Source organism: Chamaea fasciata, unplaced genomic scaffold (assembly GCF_029207755.1).
Source record: "Chamaea fasciata isolate MVZ Bird 193981 ecotype frontalis unplaced genomic scaffold, bChaFas1.0.hap1 SCAF_2, whole genome shotgun sequence".
In the NCBI taxonomy this organism is placed as follows: Eukaryota; Metazoa; Chordata; class Aves; order Passeriformes; family Sylviidae; genus Chamaea; species Chamaea fasciata.
In genome coordinates this window covers 76228326-76250326 of record NW_027094087.1, presented here as the reverse complement: position 1 = coordinate 76250326, position 22001 = coordinate 76228326, and the positions used below count along the sequence as shown (strand labels likewise).

Sequence of the window (22001 nt, the reverse complement as noted above, 5' to 3'; positions counted from 1 at the left end):
GTTTCATAATTACCTGTCAAAATCATCATCTGCAAGCTCATCTGCATTTGCCCAATCTTCATCTTCTTCCAAGTCAACCATCATTGCTAACATCTGAGGAACTGAAAATAAAACAGTTTTAAACTCAGTCTGATCTCTTAAAATAGATTCTCAAATAACAAATATGAATTTCAAGTTTTCTCCTTTCAAACATTTTTGAAGAAAACCAGCTTTTCTTCCCATAGCAAATGGCCAGGTCTGTCACAGTGCATCAGCCACTAATCCAGAACTGATTGCCAGAGACGTATTTTCAGAACATTCAAACTGAGAGTAAAAAAATCTTGAGTGTATAACTTACCAAGACTCAAAATATCATGACAATTATAAAAAGCAAATTCCTTTATAAAGTCTATATTCTTGAAAGAGTTAAAAACAGTATTATATGCCTTAAGAATTCTGATATATTTGCTTATTTTTTCTGAAACTCTGGCATCATCCTTTGAACACTTACTAATGAAAGAGACTATCAATTATGAAAGAGTACTACTGAACCCTTAGTTTTGTTAACAGAGTAAATTTTGTTAACTATTTATACAGTGGTCACTTAGCATAAAGCTTCTCTCTTACAAGGAGGCCATGGTTTAGAACTTGAGATTTCCTTTTTCCCACCAAATGCAAATTTTTCTTTAGTATAATGAACATATCTTGCACATTATAATCCACCAGTTTTCTGCTTCTACCTTTGAAGATTGATTCTGTCCATTCTTCTCATTCTATGTCTTCATACAGACTATCACACAATCACAGCATTAAACTACTGTGCAGTAAGCATCACCTATTCTTACGAGTTCTTACAGGAGGAAGGAGCACAGTGGTTTGTCTGCGGTAAGTCTGCCAGTTGCTGTGCCCTTCAGAAGCACAAGGGATGAAAAATCTAGCTAGCACTTTCAGAGCAATGTAAGGTGCTCTTAAGCACTTCTTTACTCTGTATTGCACACCAATCACTCAGAGAAGTTGTTTGAAATTAGTATCATTTATGCAAAAAAGTTTCACTTTGACCTAGAAACAAAAGATTTCAGTCAAATACTCAACCTTTGATCTTCAAGGATCTTTTTAGCACAGCCTACCACACATCTTGAAGACAGCCATCACAGGTAATTGCTCTTTACAGCAACCTACCTGAAAAACTAGTAGGCATCCACTAACTGTTCATGCTGCTAATGAGATATACTGGAACTGATCAGGTATACTGCAACTGTTGAATTTCATAATATACCTGCACTACTGTAATCTGCCACAGAGACTACACCCTAAGCAAACTCACCACCTGGACAGATGAGAAACTTCGGATCAACTGATGACAGAAAAAAAAAATATTGCTCACTGACAGCACTATAAGGCAAAAAAGATCAAATTATGGATTTATTTGCTTGATGTAGGTATGTATTTTCAGACAGAGAATATTCTATGGCATCAAAAACCTCCAGAGGGCTTTTATGTACTATCAAGATGACTTAACAGACACTATGATCTCTCTAGCATGATGCCCACATGTCAGTTTTATATACACTCATTAGACCTCAAAAAAAATTGCCAAAGTATTACAGTTTTAGGGTTATTAAAGATTAAAGATTTTCACAGACACAGACACACAGAAGTACACACACGAGGACCATGGATTGTCACAACAGCTATGGAATACAGAAGACAAACATAATCTAACATAAATGCTCTGTGGCTCCAAAAAGTCATGTCAATGTTTGTTGCTACTAACAAACAAGGCTGAGAAAAAACTCTCATCCAATGCACTCTCGACATCATTTTACTTAGAACCTACAACATCTTGTTTCTCCTTGATGAATGTGGCTGCCAGTAAGTGTACTTTCACAAGGGGTTTTTAAAAAAACGTAGAGCATGCATAGAAATTTCAACGTTGTCCCAAGAAGTCCTCAAAATTTAATTACTGCCAATATATAGACTCTTACAAACAAGTTAAGCATAAGTCCACTAAGCCTGCCTCTTATCAGAGCAATAAAACTCTCTGCAATCCTTTGAGCTCAAGAAGGGAAGTCTTAATCCAAGTGGATTCCTGAGCAGCTAACTGGCACACAGGACACACACTCCTAAACCAGCATTGTGCTCAGTAAAACCAACACAAGATGACAATTTTGCCTAATTCCCAGCTCTAGTTGTGACTATCAAGTGATCTAGCAACTTCTCAACTGAATGAAAACAGAAAGCCTTTTAAATTAAGACACAAAGACAAGACAAAACCAATCCTTTTTTGCTACCTTTTTATCACTCCCTGAACACAACTGCTTTACCAGTTCTGCAAAATAAATGTCTTTCTCCTTAGTGATATATTATTAATAAGTCTAATTTTAAGATGAATTGCAAATGAAAGGCATTTCATTCCCACACAGTTCTTTATCTTAATAGAAGTATTTCATTCCTAAACAGCAACTAGCAACCCTAAATGATAGGAATACATTCTAAAGAGATAAGAGGTACTTCTCTTCTGAACAAATAAGAAGCTTGTAATGATGTGGGGTCAGCAAGTGTCAAGCATTAATAATTCCAACAAGCTATAGGATGGAGTGAAAATAAAGCGTTCTGAAAATTTACAGATTTCAAAATATGTCCTACAGAACCCCTTCAAAACTATTCTACTACCACACAAAACTCACATCAATATTTAAAACACTTAAGCAAGCAGATCCAGTATACAACATTTTCCAACAGAAGTTTTATAATTTTAGTGACATCTATACAACTTTTCTCAAGCTGAGCACACAGCAAAATTGTAGTATTTTTGAGCTGAGCATACAGCAAAAGTTGTCTTTTATGCAAGTTTCAGAAAAAAAAAGAATTTTGACAAACACAAGTGTGACAGGGAGGGAGAAGCAGGCTACACTGCTGTGCCAGTGCCCTGATCTAGTCAAAGAAAGGGTTTAAAAGGCAAAGAAACATCAGTGCAAACAGCATTGATGCTGGGACTGCCCAGAAGACATTTATTTTAAGCATTTCAAATAATAATGTATCATTTAAAAAGTGCCTCTTCAAAGACTTTACCATCCATATGTTAAATAGACTAATTAGATTATTTCTATGTATTTATATCAGCATCTGATTTTTAAATTCACAGCTTTAACTCACCACTGATGCTCAACATGCATGCTGAATTCCTTCAGTCTTGACTTGCCAGCACCACAGAGTATCTGGCCTACACACCAAACTCCAAACGTAGAACTTTAGAAGTAAATGTCTTTTTTTGTTGTTGTTTTTGTTTCTTTTTTGTTTGGTTTTTTTTGTTTGTTTGTTTGTTTGTTTTTGGTTGGTTTTTTTGGTTTTTTTTTTGTTTTTTTTTTTTGTTACAGTAAAATTTTCCAAAGCCAGCAGAAAAGCATGTTTTCTTTGGAAACATCTAACAAGACTCCACTGTATTTTTATTCAAATTTTTGGTGCTGCATAGGCATGGATTAATTTATGAAGAGTCATAATAGGAAGGAGGTTACTCCATTAGGTGACACTGAATTGAGTTTTCTTAAATTTTCTTAAATTTCTTAAATTCTTAAATTATGAGCACCAGCAAACTCTCAGTTGGATGTGGTTTTGCCACTGACCGACAGAAAAGTCAATTTAATACTGCAAAGGACAACTGTTACAACAAAGAAAATGAGGAAAATACTTACTGGCTTGTGCAATAATATTTGTATGCCTCCTCAGCATAGCAGCAGCAGTTTCTGACAAGGCCACAATTACTTCAAGTGCCAACTGACGCTGCATGTTACTGAGACTGGTATCTGCACACAACTACAACCCAAAAGATTAGAGTAAATGGTAGGAACAGAAGTTTTAGGGTGGAAAAAGTGATTCTTAAAAAACATTCCTAGCTTTACCTTCAGAGTTAGTTGCAAAGTAGCTTCTAAATGTGGTCGTAAATACTTAGGAACAGAATCTGCAATTTCTACAAGGGATTTCAGAACAGAATCATCATTTTGGTAGCAGGAATCATTTAGAGCCTATAAAAGATAAGATGCAGATAAGATTAAATAAAAACAAACATTATGAATAGGACCAGTGTTATAGAAGGAATTTCATTAATTGTATTCTTGTTTCTCTGAGCAGTCTCATTTAGTATTAGTAGCTAAGTAGTTAAAGCCTGAGGCTACAAGAACTGACCAGAGTAAACTTCTTGTTAAAACTAATGCTTCTAACAATGAACTAGCTGATTCCAGCAGATACAAGCAGAATGGAGATGATAAGAATCAAACAGACAATTCCAAGAGAATGAAGTAACTTCATCAGAATATCAGCCCTGCAACAGTAAAAACTAGTAAGAAATCAAGAGACCACCAACCAGAAATAAGTGGCTGGGGACTGGGCCACCAGTGGCACATGTACAGTTGAGAGAAATGAATTGGGATAGAGGTCCCTCTCTGGAGGCACCAACTCAAGCTGTAACCTGAGAACTCATAGAATGCATTTAATTAGAAGCCTTCACTCCAACTTTCAGCAGATCCCAGAGTCAGACCCTGCTGTGGTGACCTGTGTGCATAAATCCATGACAGGATACCATACAGCACAAAAATGACAAGTTTTCTACAACTAAGTTACAGCTCATAGTGTTCAAATCTAACACTGCAGACAATCAGAAAGAATTAAGGTCAGACATCAGAGGATCCAACATGCAAAACCACTGAGTTCTGACAACAACTTCAAAATCTATTTAAAAGAAAGTAACTCTTCCCAAAAGAAGGAAAATGAGCCTCTTTTGCCTGTTATGTGAGAAAAGTTTTGAATGGCTTATGCTTATAAACACCAGGAACCACAAGATAAAAGAGTTCTTCCAGACATCCCTCGAGAGCCATCAAATTAAAGCAGACCTTTCAGCCCTCAGTCACAGAGAAGGAAAAGAGAAAAAGAAATCAAGCTTTTTGCAACTATCTTCCCTAACCCATACCCACATTCTAAAAAGTAATTTAAAACTTACTTTTAACTGATCAGGGTGATATATTAGTGCCAAAACAGAACACTGTTACTCAATGGTGTTACAATCTAGAAGTAAACAAAGCTTCAAAGAAAAGAGGCTTCACACTCACTTCTGAGGTTTTGAAAGAAATTTTCACTAGCAAACTATTTTATGTCTTCCTAATGTTGAAACATTTTTTTGAAGTGAGTAACTAAGTGATTTTTATATTTAAGTCTCCAAATCAACATTTTTGATAATGGCACTTATATATAACCCACACTTTCAACACAGCAGCAGCATCTTCTAGTACCAGAAATGTTCTGGATAAATCTGGAAAAAAAACAACTGTCACAGTTAAGACCTTTTGGTCTAATAGCTACAACATCCTCTGATTCTCTCAAAGGACAATGTAATATTTATTGGAATTTTCTGCAAAACTCTATTTTATACCCATTGCAACTCTGACAGTTTTTTAAAGCAAGACTGGCTTTCTGAAGAAAGCATCTCAAAGTGAAAAGTGAGCCCTAAAAGGTAGAGGCACTTCTCTGTAGTATCAAACAACGTCCAAAGAAGTCAGTGAAGTTCTATCGGCTTTTACCTCCCTTTGCAGGAGAAAGCTTTGGGTAAAAGTTTCAACTGTCAGTTTTGGAAGTACAACTTCCAGCACAACCATTGTAGATCCTGCACTGAAAGGACTGATATGCCAAGTCAGAATTTTATTTTTAGCTTTTTTACCGAGTCAGTATTTCAACAAAATGAATTTCAACAGCAACAAAAAAAGCATCCAACTGTCTCCAAAGGTCACTCATCACTATTCTAACACATTCCTATTTATAAACTCGGATCTTCATATCCATCTTGTGTTACCACGGCCAGAAAATCTAGTTCTTCTTGCAGTAAGTACTTTAAAAAGACAGATTTCATAACACAGCTCTGTGCTCTGTATTTGCAAAGGAAAGCTTGAAAATGAGAGCCAAGTTCGTGTGTTGTTACAGTGTCTAAACAGTGTAATAGTAGCATTGAAAGTTAAGAGAACACAGAGTGAGTGGGCTATTAGCCCTAAATCTGTAAGTGCCACACATCAAGACAAACAGTAGGACCACCCCAAACCCTGCCTCCCCCTCCCCTTCAACACAGTACTCTGTAGCCAAGGTCCTCGAAGGATGTTACAACTTTTAAAATTGTTATTGACAAAGGTACATAGGGGAACTAATCACCAAACAGAGACCTCAATATCAAAATACTTAACTTATACACACTAAGATGATTTGAATAAATTCCTCTCAGTTTGTATTTAAGATCAAGCAGAATTCCACCAGTTGCAGACGCCAGTAGATTTGGTAAAATTTTTCTTCAGCTTGCCACAAAGCACACACAGTTTACAGCTCACACTGTCAACAGGAACCTGCTGTTCTGACTTAGTGAGAAGTCTGTCTTTAATGTAAATTTAGCCTAATTTAAAATCACCAGAAGTTCACTTCCTCCATTATCATATCAAACTTAGTTGCTTCCACTGTTTCTTGATATAGAAAGGGAAGTGTACTGTGAAATTGTCATCCTTCAGAGCTCAAACCATTTCTGTCTCTGGCTGGGTTTACAATAGGCTTCTCTGAAAAACTAAATAACCTTACATTAGAATTTCAACTTTTGCTCACATTCATCCATCCAAGAGATCTAATCCAGCCTCAGAAATTATATGAAGCTTCAAATGGCCATTTATTTGCAATTTTCTAATTTATCAAACAATAAAGATCATTTCTACAGACTCTTGTTCTCAGTCTGAGAATCTATGTTCAGAATAATTCTATGCTTTCCTCTAAAGTGAAGAGATACAGGACATCACAAGTCCATGAACTCCCCAATTACAGATTACTTCAAATCTCAGGGTAGCCCATATTTAAACTATATTTCAATATCATGGTTAATTGAAAAGCTGTATGATTTTGACCTATATACCTAACAAAGAATTTTAACACATTCATCTCTGTAACACTGCATAAGTTGATCAGCACTGAGCTACTTTCTTTAAAACCCTATCAATTATCCTCTGTTTGCAAAATCTGTTATTAAGTCTCCATCTTGCTGGTGACTGCTGGCTGGCTAAAAGGCTCAGTTAATTCAGGTCTCAGCAAAAATTCACCAATTTGCAGACCGATAATTTACATTTGGATATAGTCAATACAGGCTGTAATGGCAGATTAACTGTTGTTTGGTTTCTTACCTGCAAGATTCCAGGCAGCAAGTCTGCAAAGTGTTTAAGAAGGGGAGCATTGAGCTCATTAGCAAGCACAAATGCAGCTGCAGCTCTAGCAGACAAAGTTTTGATCTAAAAGACATGATTGGAAAAATAGAAGTGAGAAACTAGTACTGAAACATGCCTCTGCTAGTTTTTAACATGGGATTTTAAATTTTACTTCAAATCAAGGTAAAGCAACAACGAAGACCATACAACACAAAAAGTTTATCATAGGAGGTAGCAAGTAGTCCCTAGTTTTGCTTTTTGTTTTAGTGGTTTTCATTTAATGAAAGAAAAAAGGAAAAAAACCCCATTGTTTTCAACTTCCATCAAAACTTCAAATGTGCATGCAAGTGTCAGTCTCATTTTTCAAGAAGTGTGATCTAAGTGTTTAAGACATTCTTCTTTAAAGGCATGACTTGTGGTACTTTAGAAAATGTTATTCAGTTGACTTCCAAAGTTCAGAAAAAGTAATCCTTGGGGGAGCAGCAAACTGAACCCATATATCACAGCAGGGTTTCCTACCCTTGCCCAGCATTTTCCACAAGAGAAACATTTTCGAAGTACAACTCTCTGCACAAATCAATTAATCTGAAGCCTTCCAGAAAAGCAAGGCTTTCTTACACACCCTTGGAGCAAAACATGCACAAACAGTTCAAGGAGCTGTCGTATATTGAGAATTTTGAGACATACCATGTACAGATACCGTATGTAGAGACACGACAGACTTACACTATTAAACACAAGGGCCAGAAAGAGAATTTAACAAGGAGTTTCTGACCCCTCAATGCTGCTGGCTAAAACCCCATCTGCTTGGGGCCACTGCAACGGGGTTTCTCCAAGCATAGCTAGGGAAGAATCTGGGCCTAAGCAATGCAGATAGGAGCAGCCAGTCAGCTTTAGCCCCACAAAAGGGTCTGAGCCTTTGGTTTTGCAGCAGGCACAGTCAAAACTCCATACGTACATCAGTTTCAGGTAATGCAATTCTCTGGTTGAAATCTGTGGTTTAACCTTTATGTTTGAGACTACTGCACTGAGTTTCTAGCTCAGAACATACTAAAATCCCAGAAGAACATAAAGGTCTTACTGAGGGATGCTCCTGATCTTGCATACATTGAACCAGCATTCTCTTAATGACATCCAGATAGTGTTGCTGTTGGTTCCCAAAAATCCCAGGAAAATTCCTAAGGATAAGACCAAAACATTAATAAAAATTCACACAAGTTCAGGTTGAATTACTATTTCAAGCTTATCCATTGTTTAAGTTACAGGCTGTAGCTGTACACGTTTGATTTAAGTAAGCCACTATACAAGAAAATAAATGAAATAAATATGATTGCTAGTTAATTACATTGTGACAGTTTTTCTTTTATTTTCAGACATGACTTGGCTATCCTACAAAAATGTAGCTTACCAGAAAATATGTAGAGCAGCCTCACGCAGTCCCACATTCTGAGAGCTGACAGAGTCAAATAAGAATTTCAGAACTTCTGGCCACTGGTTGTTGCCATCTTCATCTGCATTAAAACCAACAAAGTTTTAGGATAAGCATACTTCAGAATGGTGAGATATCAACCGTGCAGGAAAACCAGACATCACTGACTCTCTGATATGAAGATGTGCCTAAGTCACAATGTAAAATACTGTGAAATGTTTAACCTACAAACACTCCAGAAGAGAAGATGATCTCTGTTTACTGCTATATAGCAGCACTCAGAAAAAGAAACTGATGCAATGTTCAGCATAATTCATGACAATTTACACAAAACTGGATTTATACACCTTGATACAATCTCACTTAAACTCGAGCAAATTAAAAAGCAGAATTCAAGAATCTTATTTTTATCTGGTCAAGGATGGTGTGAACAAATATTAGGTTCTATAATAGGCCATGGAATCAGTTAGTACATCATGTGCAAACGCCTAAGCAGGACTAGAGAACAGGAGATACAAATACAACTACTATCAATACAGAAACATTTTACTACGGTATCAACTTATACAAATAAAGTACCTATTAAATTCCTGGCCAATTCAGCGACTATGTCACATATTTTCTTTCTCATAGTGGACTGCACTTCTAACTGGATAAAGAGCAGCAATTCACTCTTGACTGACGTCTGATCCTCAGGTGAAAGAGCTGGATAAACTTCTTCAAATGCAGATGACAACAGGCGGCGCAGAAGGACAGCTGCCATCTGCCTAGCCTGTTGGAGGAGAAGTGTGTGAGTTCAAGTGTTTGATATGATAATCATGCTCCTACAATGGAAGAAAAAGAAAACCCAAATCCAAGTCAAACCAAAGCTTTCAGCGTTCTGCAGGCCTACGATGAAACATTTTTCTTTAAACTTGAACTTAAGCATAGGAGCCTCAACACCACATATTACTATCTTGTTTCCTGTATGTGTACACCTATTTTACAAGAGTACAATTTATATATCCATATTTATTTAGAATTGTACAAGAACTAGAAGCAAAAAACATGGCTTAGTAATTCAAAATTAATAGAACAACACATGCAGTAAAGGCAAAAAGACAAATGAAGCTCTCTGAATAACTTAATAGAATGCTCATCAACTGGTGTTTAAGGACAGACAGTAATTAAAAATCACCATCCAAACTTCTAAAGTTTAACACATGTAACAAAACCTTATGTGTGCTAAATTCTCACAAAAAAATAATCCAGACTCTATTTTTTTCCTAAGATATTCTTATTTAATGCACACTTGAATGACAAACAGTTTCACTTACAAGTCTTTGAAATTTAAAACTGTTCAATGAGCAGCAAAAAGTAATCAGTTCCAATTTCTCAATAATGTTACTATGGCACAACCTATAGATGTGAAACACAAACTGCTGCAAAATGTCAACTTCTAACATACCCTGTAAATATCAGGCATTGCTAGAACATCACCCAAGATACCATTCTTATGTTCTGCAGTCTCCAGACTCATTGTGTCTTTTTCTAATCCACCCAGGTCTCTTCTGCACACAAAGTGTCTCTGTACCAGCTGAAGGAAAGGAGCAGAACTGGACCCAACTCTTTATTATTCCTTATCTCCTCTTCACCATTTCCAGTGTGGACTAAGGCCACCACATATGCAGGATTAGCTCTTCCCTAGCAGATGTAAGGAAGGCAGCAGGTGAACAGTCACAGAGCCCAACTGTGCTGTAGTTCCCATCAGAAGCCAAGATTCTCTAGCAATAGGCTGTCATATGGGGAATGTGAGTTTGGAAGGACATTCTTCCCTCACTGCCTGTGGGAATCTCACTAACAATGTGTCCAAAAACTTTCATGGTACTGCAATATAATGGTATCTTCCCTTCTCCCATCCCTTGGAGCATCAATATTGGGAAAGATAAATTTTTCCTCATTAGTATGGTAAACTTACACAGAAATGCCTTGAGTGGGGAGCAAGTTCACTGGGACTAAACACAGCACAAACTCTGGTGTTATGTCTTCCCTTACTCAAGGCATCGTGTTTCAGTGCATATTTCCTGACATCTGATGATGACTGAACTCACATTATATCACATTCTTTCACAAAGTAATAGCAGGTGGACAGACAGGGAATAGAGGTGGAGACTACATGCTTTATGAAAATAGGGATAAGAATTTACAACTCTGAATAATTTAAAATATTAGAAGACTGATAAACAGACTGATTGCAAAGTAAAAACAGAAGTAGTAAGGCATACAGAAAGACATAAGATCAGCACTACTTGAATTATCTCCTGGTCATAGTTACTAGCTTAGGAAAAAAACAAATCCCAAAAATCCCTAAAGCAAATTAGAGTGTTTTAAGGAGCAACAAATGACTGACTTCTAATAATAAAAAATAGCATATTTTCCTCAGCAGATAATCACTTACATATGAAAACTATCATTGTCAATTTAATTAAGACAAACATGGCTGAATTAATGGTACCTCCAGGCCTGTTTCTTCTACTCTAAGAAAGAATATACGTATTTTTCACATGCCCCAAAGGTTCTTTTATGTTTAAGTATTTCAATATATGTACTCAAACAAGCATTTTAAAATCCTGCAATTTAGTGGCAATAGCTTTTAATGAGGAGAGGCACAATATAAAGCATACATCCCCGAAGAAGGAATTCCAGCTACCAGTGAAGCATTAAGAGAACACATTTTTTCCCAGCACTGGGTCTTCTGCATGTCTAAGTTACTGAGATGCTCACATACAACTGAAGTGTTACAGTTATTAATATAAAAAGTAGTCAAAATATTTAAATTTCAACATATTGATTAGTAGAATTTATAGGGTGTTAAAAATGTTTTAGTATTTTAGGGATGATGGAAACAAGAGACAAGAAGACAATCAACAAGGCACAAGAAGACAATCAATTTGCTGAGCAGGGCAGCAGCAGAATTATGAACAGCAATCTGGGACGCCATGCTCTCCACCGATATTCAAAGCATCCATGTAACCCTATGCATTTGATAAGAAAAAGTCTGACTATCTTGTGTAGCACTGTCACACTGAATTTTACTTTTATTGCTCATTTCAAGTCCTCAAGGCAGAAAACATGCAGGGATGGAAGTGAAGAACATTTAGCACATGGTCCAAAGATGGATATGCATCTCATTCAGAGATCCAGTCCTACGTGGAATTCAAAGCACAGAGTTCCCAGCGTCCACAGACAACTCAAAGGCAGAACTGTGGTGCATTCTTGGGCTGCCTTCCTTCCCAAAGGCTGAACAGAAAACTGTCCACAGCAGCAGTATGCAAACTAAGAAATGCATCCCTTCATGTGACAATATGGGCAGAGGTCGGGGAGAGGTCAGGGCCCTCCAAGAAGGCTCTGAGTACAGCAGAAACAGTTTTACAGAGCACTTGTTACTTTATCAGTCATCTGTAAATTAGGACACAATCAAAACCTGTCAATCCAGAGTTAACCAAGCAAAAACAAATGCAGGAGAAAATGCAGAACTTCTGCTCCTCTCAAAGATTTACGTGGTAATTCAAAACTGCAAAGTAAAAGCCTTAAAAATACCTAAGACAAGTCCTAGGAATAAAAGGAATCAAATAAATTGTGAATGTATCTCATCTTTCTGTACAGCCCCTTCCGTACAGTTCTGTACAATTGCAAAGAAAGTAGAGTCTTAACTTCATAACAGTTAGACTAGAGGTGCAGGAAGTAAGGACAAATCCCTCCTCAGACTGAGGTAGACAAACTTGCACATCACCAGGCAGAGAAGTGTTCTAAGTCAGATGCTTCCCTCCACTTCTGTGAACAGTGTTACTTTGCTATTAATGCAAATGTTAGCATTAGCTACATGGTGTCCTCTACGTCAAATGCAAGGGGTACTGGGAGCACGATTTGTACCCTTGTTTCTCCATTTAAATGCCAACACTACTGGGTTGCAGAGGGAGGATTTCCCCAACTGCTGTCTGAATAGTCCTACAAATCTTGTACTCTCTACAACACAGACACCCAACTCATGCAAACAGGATGGGGTATTTTTCTCAGCCTAATTTTCCTGCAAAGAGGTAAAGCAATACAGAGGCTACAAGATGATGAGAAGCTTTCACACAGCCTGAACAAGCCACGTTTAAAGTTCTGAAGCTACTTCCAGTGTCCTGTGTTTGGTGGCACTGGTACATTCAGTGTGCTCAGAGCACACAAACCAGGCCCAAAGCTCTATCCACTGGTGACATGCAGTATTCTGCTCAGCATTTAGATCTCCATAAAACATATGCAGAAACTACCTGTTGATACCAGCACCATATTTAAACATGCACAGAATGTTTCTCAGCATGTTTATATGCAGTGTTTAGATTGAGCATGGGGATTACTTCACTTAGGCTCTAATTAGGCTACTAAGTAGTTGGATTTACAGCGAAGAGGTTGTAGGTTTTATTAATCAGGATTTTTTGAGTCCAGCACCTAATGCTTACTTATGTTAAGAGCTAACATTTAAATCTTTCTTTGATTAATCCATTGGTGGAGTTAAATGTCAAGTTATTCTACAAATGTTAGCCTTTGATGTCTTTGGCAAGAGTAACTTCTATAGGTGAAAAATTTTTTTTATACTTTGTAGTTGGAATCCAAGTCATTGGCAAGGTTCCTAAGTTTTACACTGGGCTATTTCCTTAGCTGATGTAAAGGGAAAAAAATCAGCAAACACAAGAAACAAGTATTTATTTACACTTTGTAGTAACCCTGCTCTACAACTCTTCTATCACTTGAAACATCTCAGAGGAGCAGCAAGGAAAAGCAGATACCTCTTATGCAACCAGTTGCTAGTATAATATTGAAAGAGTCTGTCAGAAGAACACAACACTGTAGATCGATAAGCATCAGTACGGGTAAACTGATACTTTCTTAGCATTAAAAAAGCACAAATGGCAACTAACTCCAAATTGAATAGTCTGCCAGAAGAGATTTTTATCCATAAAGAAGCAGCACACTTATGCTCTTATAATATTGTTCAGAAATTTAGCGACTCTAAAATTTGTAATATCTTGAAAGTTTAGTAGTTCTTCACTCTGCATATCCAAGTGAATAATAGTTTCACCAGTAAGTACTTTAACTGATTGCTAAAGTGGTGAGCCTTAAAAAACTAAGGAGTAACTAAAATGCACCCTTACTTTATATCCAGGTTAAAAAACATGTATAATGTTTAGACTGTCCTCCACTCATTCCATTATACTGCTAGATCATTTAAGAAGCACTGTAAGTTTCAGACAACACACAAGTTTAATATGTTTAGGCACAGGACCCCAAATTCACTTCTCAAATGTAACTTGAAGAAACATGTAAGTAAGTCACATATTAGTTACACATTTAATGGAAAATAGCACTCATTAAGCAAAGCACACAACAGAAAACAATGGAGATCCAAGTAGTTGCATATGAAAAACTATTCCTGAAACTAAATATTCTGCACCAAAAAGTCACAGCTAGTGAATTGGGCATGCAATAAACAAGATGAGAAGATGAGTGTTCCCTCTACAAATGTGCAGTAAATGAGGATACTTCAGTTAATGCCAAACTTGCTCATTTATCCCAAAATGATCAGCACTGATTTCTTCCCCTCTTCTCCAAGTCCCCTTAAAAATCTGCACAGATCCAAGGTTGTTGAGCCATACCTCCTCGGGAGTAGCATTGTTCCTGATTGCCTGCAGGAGGTAAGTGATCTTTGATGGACCTGGAATAGTCTCATAGGTCTCCTGCATAAAAAGAGATGCAGCTTATTGTAAACATTTATTAGAAAGCACGTGTTAAGCATTAATATTAATTGACTTTCCTTTTAAAACAACATCAGTATCCATCCAATTTAAAAAAAGCATAGCAGAAAAAAAAGTTTAAGCTTATCAAAATAAAAATGTATGACCTATTTTAAAATTATGAGCAAAATCTTAGTTATCTGGAAAGATCTGCCATATTGGAATGATCTACATATGCATGACTGGCCACTTACGAGATTAGTTACAAAATATAGATACAACATAAACTTGCAGAAATGCAACATACACCAAACATGTCCTACTGGGAATTCATCATAGCTTTTATCATATCGAAAAAATAAGAACTTTGGAAGCCTGAGACCAAGATGTGACCAACAGGTTAATAATCACAGACAAATATATAGCCCAGAAATTGGATCAGTTCTGGTTTGGAACCTTTTAAAAACTTCTACAATGTTACGTGGCCACATGTCTCAACCACACATTCTGAATAAGAATGTCTCATTTTTAAACTCCTGCCTGAATTTCAGAAAGAGAGGCTATTTAGTCTCCTCCTTAGGAAAACCTTCTTAACAAAACACAAAGTTTAATGAGAAGTTCAGTTACATTATCTTACATGCTTCTGGCATGCATTCTATAGGTCTCCCTTTAAAATTACATTGTTACTTAGAAGCTAGAGTGAAAATACAGTAAAACAACTTTTACTATCTGAGATATGGTATTTGAGAGCACTTTGAAATGAAATGGGTTTTTAAAAATATACTAAACCCCTCATAACATTCAGAAATAGTTCTATACTTAGTACCTCTGAGTTACTTTTTGTGGACAATCTTGAAAATGAATTACTTCACCTTTTTCAAATATTTGTTATCCTATCCTGAACTCAAGGAATAAGACTATTCTGCAAAGCTCAGGTTCATTTCTATCAGTTCTCTGCCTGCCTACTTCCCATTTCCAACACTGCAGTAGCTCCTTCTAATACTCTAACAACTCTTAGGCAACTTGACAGGATACTTGCTATTGTCAATTAAGCAGTTTTTCATTTAATATTAGACATAATCTTCCTCTCTTTCTGTACCTGCTTCCTAGTAGGCCTTCTTCATAAAGCCAATCCTCATTTCATATTCTCTGTAGTTGCCAACTTAGACTCAGAGTCAACGAGACTCTGAATCCCCAATGAATCCCTGCATTTAATCTAATCATTTCATGGAGACTGTGAAATTAAATGAGGTTTAGGGTCAGAATAGAAAGTCTTCTCAGGTTAACCTCTTCCATGAATGTATATATTTACACTGCATTATTATCTACAAATCCAAAGACTAATACAGAAACATGACAGTTCCCTAAAGCCAGGCCAAGGCCGGACTCCCACAGACAGCTGAAGCACAGTAAAAGCTGGCTTCTTTCCTGTCAATTCTGATAACCATAAAATTCTATTTTGAGTTGTTTGTTTAACTCACTAAAAACGGCAGCAACCTAAGCAGTTGTTCAATGGTATAACTCTGTCAATTCAGTAATCTGCATTCAAAGGATGCTAAAGCAAAGGGGCACAAGGATTACATGGCCAAACACAGAATCTTCCCTCTGGGCTGGTGGGAGACTTCTTTGCTGACCCTATCCATCTTATTACCAGTCTTGCCTACACTCTATGAACCAGGATCCTGCTACAACTTACTGTATCCCTTAAGTTTACAATTAGTTCCCCAGTTATCTTATACAGAAGTACAAACTTCTCACGCACCAGGACCGACTTTCATATCACACGCAAGAAAGTATCTATTGTCTACACTTAGTACTCATGTTCTCCCAAACCTGAGAAATGCACTTTAAAAAAGAGCAAAAAATCAACAAAACAAAGTAACTAAAAGTTTCTCTCCTAGAAGACAGACACATAAGTAAGAGGAAGACAGGCTTTTATAGTCAACAATGTTCCTGGATGGATGGTAATAAACCAACCAGATTTCAGCCAGCTAGTCAGGTTAAGTTATGACCATGCTAGCTCATACACATAATCACAGAATGCTTTGGATTGGAAGGGACATTAATGACCATCTAGTTCCAAACCTTTTGATTGGAAGGGACATTAATGATCATCTAGTTCCAAACCTTTTTGGTTAGGAACCTTTTTTGGTTTTGCTGTGGACAGGGATACCTTCCACTAGACTAGGTTACTCAAAGCCCCTGCTAACCTAGACTCAAATACTTCCAAGAATGGGGCATTACAGCTTCTCTGGGCAGCCTGTTCCAGTGCATCAGTACCCTCAGAGTAAAGAATTTAATCCATATATCCAATCTAAAGCTGCCCTCCTCAAGTTTAAAGCCATGGCCCATTGTCCTATCACCGCATGCCCTAGTAAAAGTCCCTCTTCACCATTCTTGCAGGTCCCCTTTAGGCACTCGAAGGCTGCTCTAAGGTGTCTCCAGTTTTCTCCAGGCTGAACAACCTCAACTGCCTCAGCCTGTCTTTCACAGGACAGTTGTTCAGTCTCTCTGATCATCTTTGTGACCCTCCTCTGGAGCCACTCCAACAGGCCCATGTCCTTCTTGTGTTAGGGGCCACAGAGACGGACACAGTACTCCAGCAGGGTCTCACAAGAGCAGACCATACACATCTAAATCCATACACATAAATTGAGTTTGGAGTCATCAGGCTTTCTTCCTCACCTTTTTTTTTTTTTAAACACCTTTTACTACAATCCTCCCAAACAGGGTATGACTACATCAAGTTCAGTCTTCAACTGAACATCCCTTATTCTCATTTCAATGACCAAACCTATTTGAAATAACCTGAGTCTGCTTAGTTCCCTGTCTTATTTCTTATTCTGACTGGTTTTCGCTGGATACAAGTAAAAACCGGCTATTCAATTTACCTGCAGTTATTTGAATCCTTTAGGCATTCAATACTACCTTCCAACAGTAAGTACACTTTGAAGAACTGATTGGACTATGCCTATGTTTAAAACCAAGAAGGAGTTCTGTATGATTTTAGGAAGCAAATATTTTAAAGGCTATGCAAAGCTTTTATCCAAAGAAATCTTATTTCAAGATTTCAATAGACAACTTAAGTCAGCCTAGTTACACTGTAGAGAGACAGATTTGTGTTTCTAGGTGAAAGTTCATTAACCCACCAAGAAGACTAAGGGGGGCTCTTCACAGCCATGCATGGTGGAAAACTGAGAGACAACAGGCATAAATTGAAAAAAGGAGGTTGAGACTGGAAGAGGTCCAAATTTCTCAGTCCTAATGAGGACAAGTCAAGCAGGAGTGAGTAACTCAAAGAGCTTGTGCAGTCTCCATTCTTAGAGGTTTTCAAGAGTCAGCAGGACAAAGCCCCAAGTGACCTGATCTGACCTGATAGCTGACACTGCTTTGAGCATGACAGACCTCCTGAGGACCATTTCACTCTGAATGATCCTAAACCATGAAAGCATTTGCAGCACACCTTGGAAATATTCAGAAACTAATGCCAAATTAAATAAGTTAAAAGTTATACCACTCCTTGTATTTTTATAGGAAACTAACAGACTTGAAAAGCTTGGTATCTGACATGTCAATTAAGGTTTCTTATTCTGATTGACCGTAGTGCATATGTATCTATGAAGATTAAAAAGAACTCCAACTCAGTTTCACGCAAGTTTCTGACAAAATATGCCAGTTTTAAGAACCTAAGCTTTAGAGTTCTTATCCAATGTTTTATTTCATAGGCATTGTGACACAGCTGCACGATGAACTTCCTTTGTTACAATTCCAGTAGAGTTTAAAATTTTATAGAAATGTTTTTAGGTTATATGTAGGCAGTTGAGAAAAGAAAGAAATTCAGCTCCCAGGGAACGGCCTCTATTGCAGCTCTATGTTCAGGAATGTGCGAATAATTCTTGCTGACTCTCTAGAAAGTGCAGTTATCAATACCCAACTGCACCAGCTTTCTAAAAATGTATGTCTCCCCTCCTTCTCACTCTGGATTCATATCTGAGGAATTTTCACTGCAGCATCAGGAATAATGCTTTTTATTCTTCACCAAACAATGCGCTGAACTCTGCTGACCCGCTGGAGTGATGAGAGCGATAAAAGACCCAACGCAGCCATGCAGCGGGAATTCATGCTAAACCTAGACGCTGGTATTTAATTCAACGGGAGAGATTCCCCACCAGGCTTGACAATGGAGCCTTAAGCATGACAGAGAGAAAGAATTAACGTGGCTTAGCCGCCACAAAGAATTTCAGCTGAAACAACACGTCTGAAAACTTTTTGCTGATAACAAGAGAAACTCAGCATATTGAAAACACTTCTTTTGGGTGAAATACCTCTTAGCTGACGAAACACTTGAATATACACGGGGCCCTTCCGAAAAGTTAAAAAACCAAACTACTGTGCGGCAACAGAGAAAGACCTCGGTCCCGCTCCTGCCGGCCAAGCTGGGGCGGGTGCACGGAGCCCTTGCGAGGGGCCGCTTCGGGAGCGCACACAGGAGCGCTTCCACCGCGCCAGGCACCCGCTCTGACCTCCTTCGGGAAACGCCTCCGCGCCCGGGCCACCGACAGGCGGGCCCCCGCACGCCGCTGCCGCCACCGGCTGGTGCCCCCCTGCGCGGCGGGGCCGGGGCCGCGCTCCGTCACGCCGGGCGGCTCAGGCGGAGCCAGCCACGGGCAACGGGGACAAGCAGCCCCCGGGGACGGTCCCGCACGGGCCACGGGGGGAGGCGGTCTCGAGGCGGGCGAGGAGCGAGAGCGGTGCCGGACACGCCGGAGCGGGCGCCGAGGGGAGTAACGGGACCCTTCCCGCCCTCACGGGCCAAGGGCCGGCGCGGGCCCTGCACCCGCCAGGCAAAACGGCCGCCACCGCCCGGTCCCGCCGCCCCGACCGGGGAAAGGCCCTGCCCGCTCCGGCGGCAGCTGGTGCCGCTGTTCACACGTGGGGCTCGGCCGGCCCCGCCGCCTCCCTGCCCCCCTCCCTTCCTTCCTCCCTCCCGCCCTCCAGCGAGGCCCGGCGGGTCTGACAGGCCGTCTCGGCGGCCGCTGACGCGGCGGCCCCGTTACCTCGGCCTGTTTGCGGACCGCATTGTCCGGGCTGAGCAGGTTGCCGAGGAGGGCGTAGAACTGCTCCTGCTCCGTCGCCGCCATTGCTGCGAGAGGGAAGGAGAGGGAGGAAGGGGGAGCGCCGGCCGCGCCGCCGGCGGGGGAACAAGGGGCGGGGCCGTAACGCCAGCCGCGCTCCCATTGGCCGCGGCGCACGGAGCCTCGCCCCCGATTGGCCCTGCCTCCCTCTGACGTCTCGGCGGCTCGGGGCGCGGCGGGCAGCGAGGAACGGCGGCTCAAGCGACCCTCAATGGGGGTTTGTCTCCTCGCGTGTCATTGGTGCGGCTCCGCGCCGGGGGCGGGAGGCAGGGGCGATGGAGCACTCTGATTGGTGGGCGACTCCGGCTGCCCCGGCGGGATTGGCCGGAGCCGCGGTCGGGCGGCGCGGGCAGGGCGGGGTCGTGCCGGGACGCGGAGCTGGGGCCGGGCCGGGGGGAGGAGGAGGGCCGGGAAGGGGAGGGACGGAAAGCGCGGGAGATCGCGGGGCGTCGCCTCCGGGCGCTCGGTGACGTCGTGCTGCTGTCCCGCCACAGGGATTCTGTGAGTCACAGAGCGGGTCAGGTTGGCAGGGACCGCGGGGATTTCTGGTCCGAGCTCTCTGCTTAGGCAGGGTCGTCCCAGAGCACATGGTACAGGATTGCATGGAGACGGATATTTCCAGTGACGGACAATCCACAGCCTCTCTGGGCAGTCTGTTCCAGTGCTCAGTCACTTGCACAGAATAGAAGTTCACCATCATGTTCAGGTGGAATTTTCTGTGCATCAGTCTCTGCCCGTTGTCTCCTGTTCATTGCTCAGCAGCACCGAGCAGAGCCTGGCAATCCCTTGGCACCCTCCTTTCGCATACTGGTAGGCATTGGTGAGGTCTGCCCTCAGCCATCTCTTCTCGAGACCAAGCAGGCCCAGCTGCCTCAGCATTTCCTTGTAAGTGTTGCTCCAGTCCTCTCACCCCCCTCTGCCGGACCCGTTCCAGAGCTCCATATTTCTCTTGTACTGAGGAGCCCAGCATTGGACACAGCTCTCCACATCTGGCCTCACCAGGGCTGAGCAGAAGGGCAGGATAACTTACCCCGATTTACTGGGAATGCTCTTCCTAATGCACCCTAGGATACCACTGACCTTCCTGGCCACAAGGGCGCTGGTGGCTCATGGACAGCCCATTGTCCACCAACATCACCAGGTCCTTCTTTGCAGAGCTGTTTCCCAGCAGATCAGCCCCAGCCTGGGAGTTATTCTTCCCCAGCTGCAGGGCCTTGCATTTGCCCTTGTTGAATTTTAGAAGGTTCTTCTCTGCCCACCTCTCCAACCCACTGAGGTTTTATTAGGTCGAATAAAACTTAATTAGTATTCTCTTTGATCACAGGGGATGTCACCGGTCCATAATGTGCATGGTGAGAAGCTTTGAGCATTATCTTGCTCATTGGTGGAGGGCTCTGTGCTTCAGAGTGCACCAGCCAGCTGTTTGGGGTGCAGCTGTGGGGAGGGGCTGGCCAGGTTAAGTATCTCCTTCTACTGTGCCTTGGCTGTGCCCAGGGAATGCCAGTGCTTTAAAAGCAGGAGGAGTCAGCCAGTGAGCTGGTGGAGAAAAGATAGATAGATAGATAGATAGATAGATAGATAGATAGATGGATAAGGAAGAACGGACGGATGGACGGAAGGAAGAATTCAAGAAAGAATTGCAGGCAGGGCTGGAGAATGATTTTAAGCTGACTGAAAATTCAGAAGGGCCGTAAGTGAAGATGAAGTCTAAAAGCAAGCATGCTTTCTAGTGTGAAGTGCACTCCTTTAAATGTCCTCCGACCTCAGCTAAGTGGATTAGGTGTGTACAGCTTGTTACAGGTTCTGGAAGGCCTTTTGAATGTCTTCTTGGTATGGGCATGATTTTCCTGCCTTTTTATCACCTGTAAACGAGTTTGTATGAACTTCAGTAACAATCCTGTCCGCTTTCCCTGCATAAACAAATAAATATATTTGCTTTCATCTTGACACGTCTTAATGGTGATTTCACCATAAATCAGTAGTAGGATTGTTAGCTAAAGAATACAATATCTGATGGGGGTTGGATAGAGAATGTAAACCACAGGATATGGAATATTGTTCTCTTACTCCTGCTGGTTTTTGCATCTGTAGATGCAGGGAGTGGGTTGTTATATAAAAACTGCCTAGTTGTCTTTGAGAAAGATCAAGGCGTATGAAATTTGCCTAAGACCTGAAAAACAGTTGTCAAATTATCTTTGGAGTACCAGTGATGAACATCAGATTCCATTAGAACTCACTTGAAAGGTGAAGGCAGGGACGGCAGGAACGATCTGATGCAGTTCATCAGAGCAAGCCGAGCCAGAGTGTCTCTCTACATGTGTATGTGTGTGTGTTTCTGTTCCTGTGTGTGTAATGATCAATAAACTTAGTTGGGTAATGCTCTAGGGATACATTTGAATATCTTTCACCCTGGTATTCAAAGCATGGAAGGGAGCATCTATACTGGGTTCAGAAGAACTTGCTGGTAAACTCAGCAGATTAATGCTGT

General features: G+C 40.5%; 1 protein-coding gene across 1 annotated transcript in view; it reads right to left on the bottom strand.

Moving 5' to 3' along the window:
* Positions 1 to 19556, bottom strand: part of IPO5 (importin 5) — a 43001-nt gene extending 23445 nt beyond the window's left edge. The window contains exons 1-9 of the mRNA XM_066176378.1: positions 19436 to 19556; positions 14301 to 14381; positions 9202 to 9394; positions 8602 to 8704; positions 8275 to 8371; positions 7173 to 7277; positions 3879 to 4001; positions 3672 to 3792; positions 14 to 101 (exon numbers count right to left, since the gene is read on the bottom strand). Coding sequence (XP_066032475.1) covers positions 14 to 101; positions 3672 to 3792; positions 3879 to 4001; positions 7173 to 7277; positions 8275 to 8371; positions 8602 to 8704; positions 9202 to 9394; positions 14301 to 14381; positions 19436 to 19519 — 995 coding nt within the window. The 5' untranslated portion in view covers positions 19520 to 19556. The remainder of the gene's footprint in view (positions 1 to 13; positions 102 to 3671; positions 3793 to 3878; positions 4002 to 7172; positions 7278 to 8274; positions 8372 to 8601; positions 8705 to 9201; positions 9395 to 14300; positions 14382 to 19435) is intronic.
* Between the last annotated feature and the right edge of the window lie 2445 nt (positions 19557 to 22001).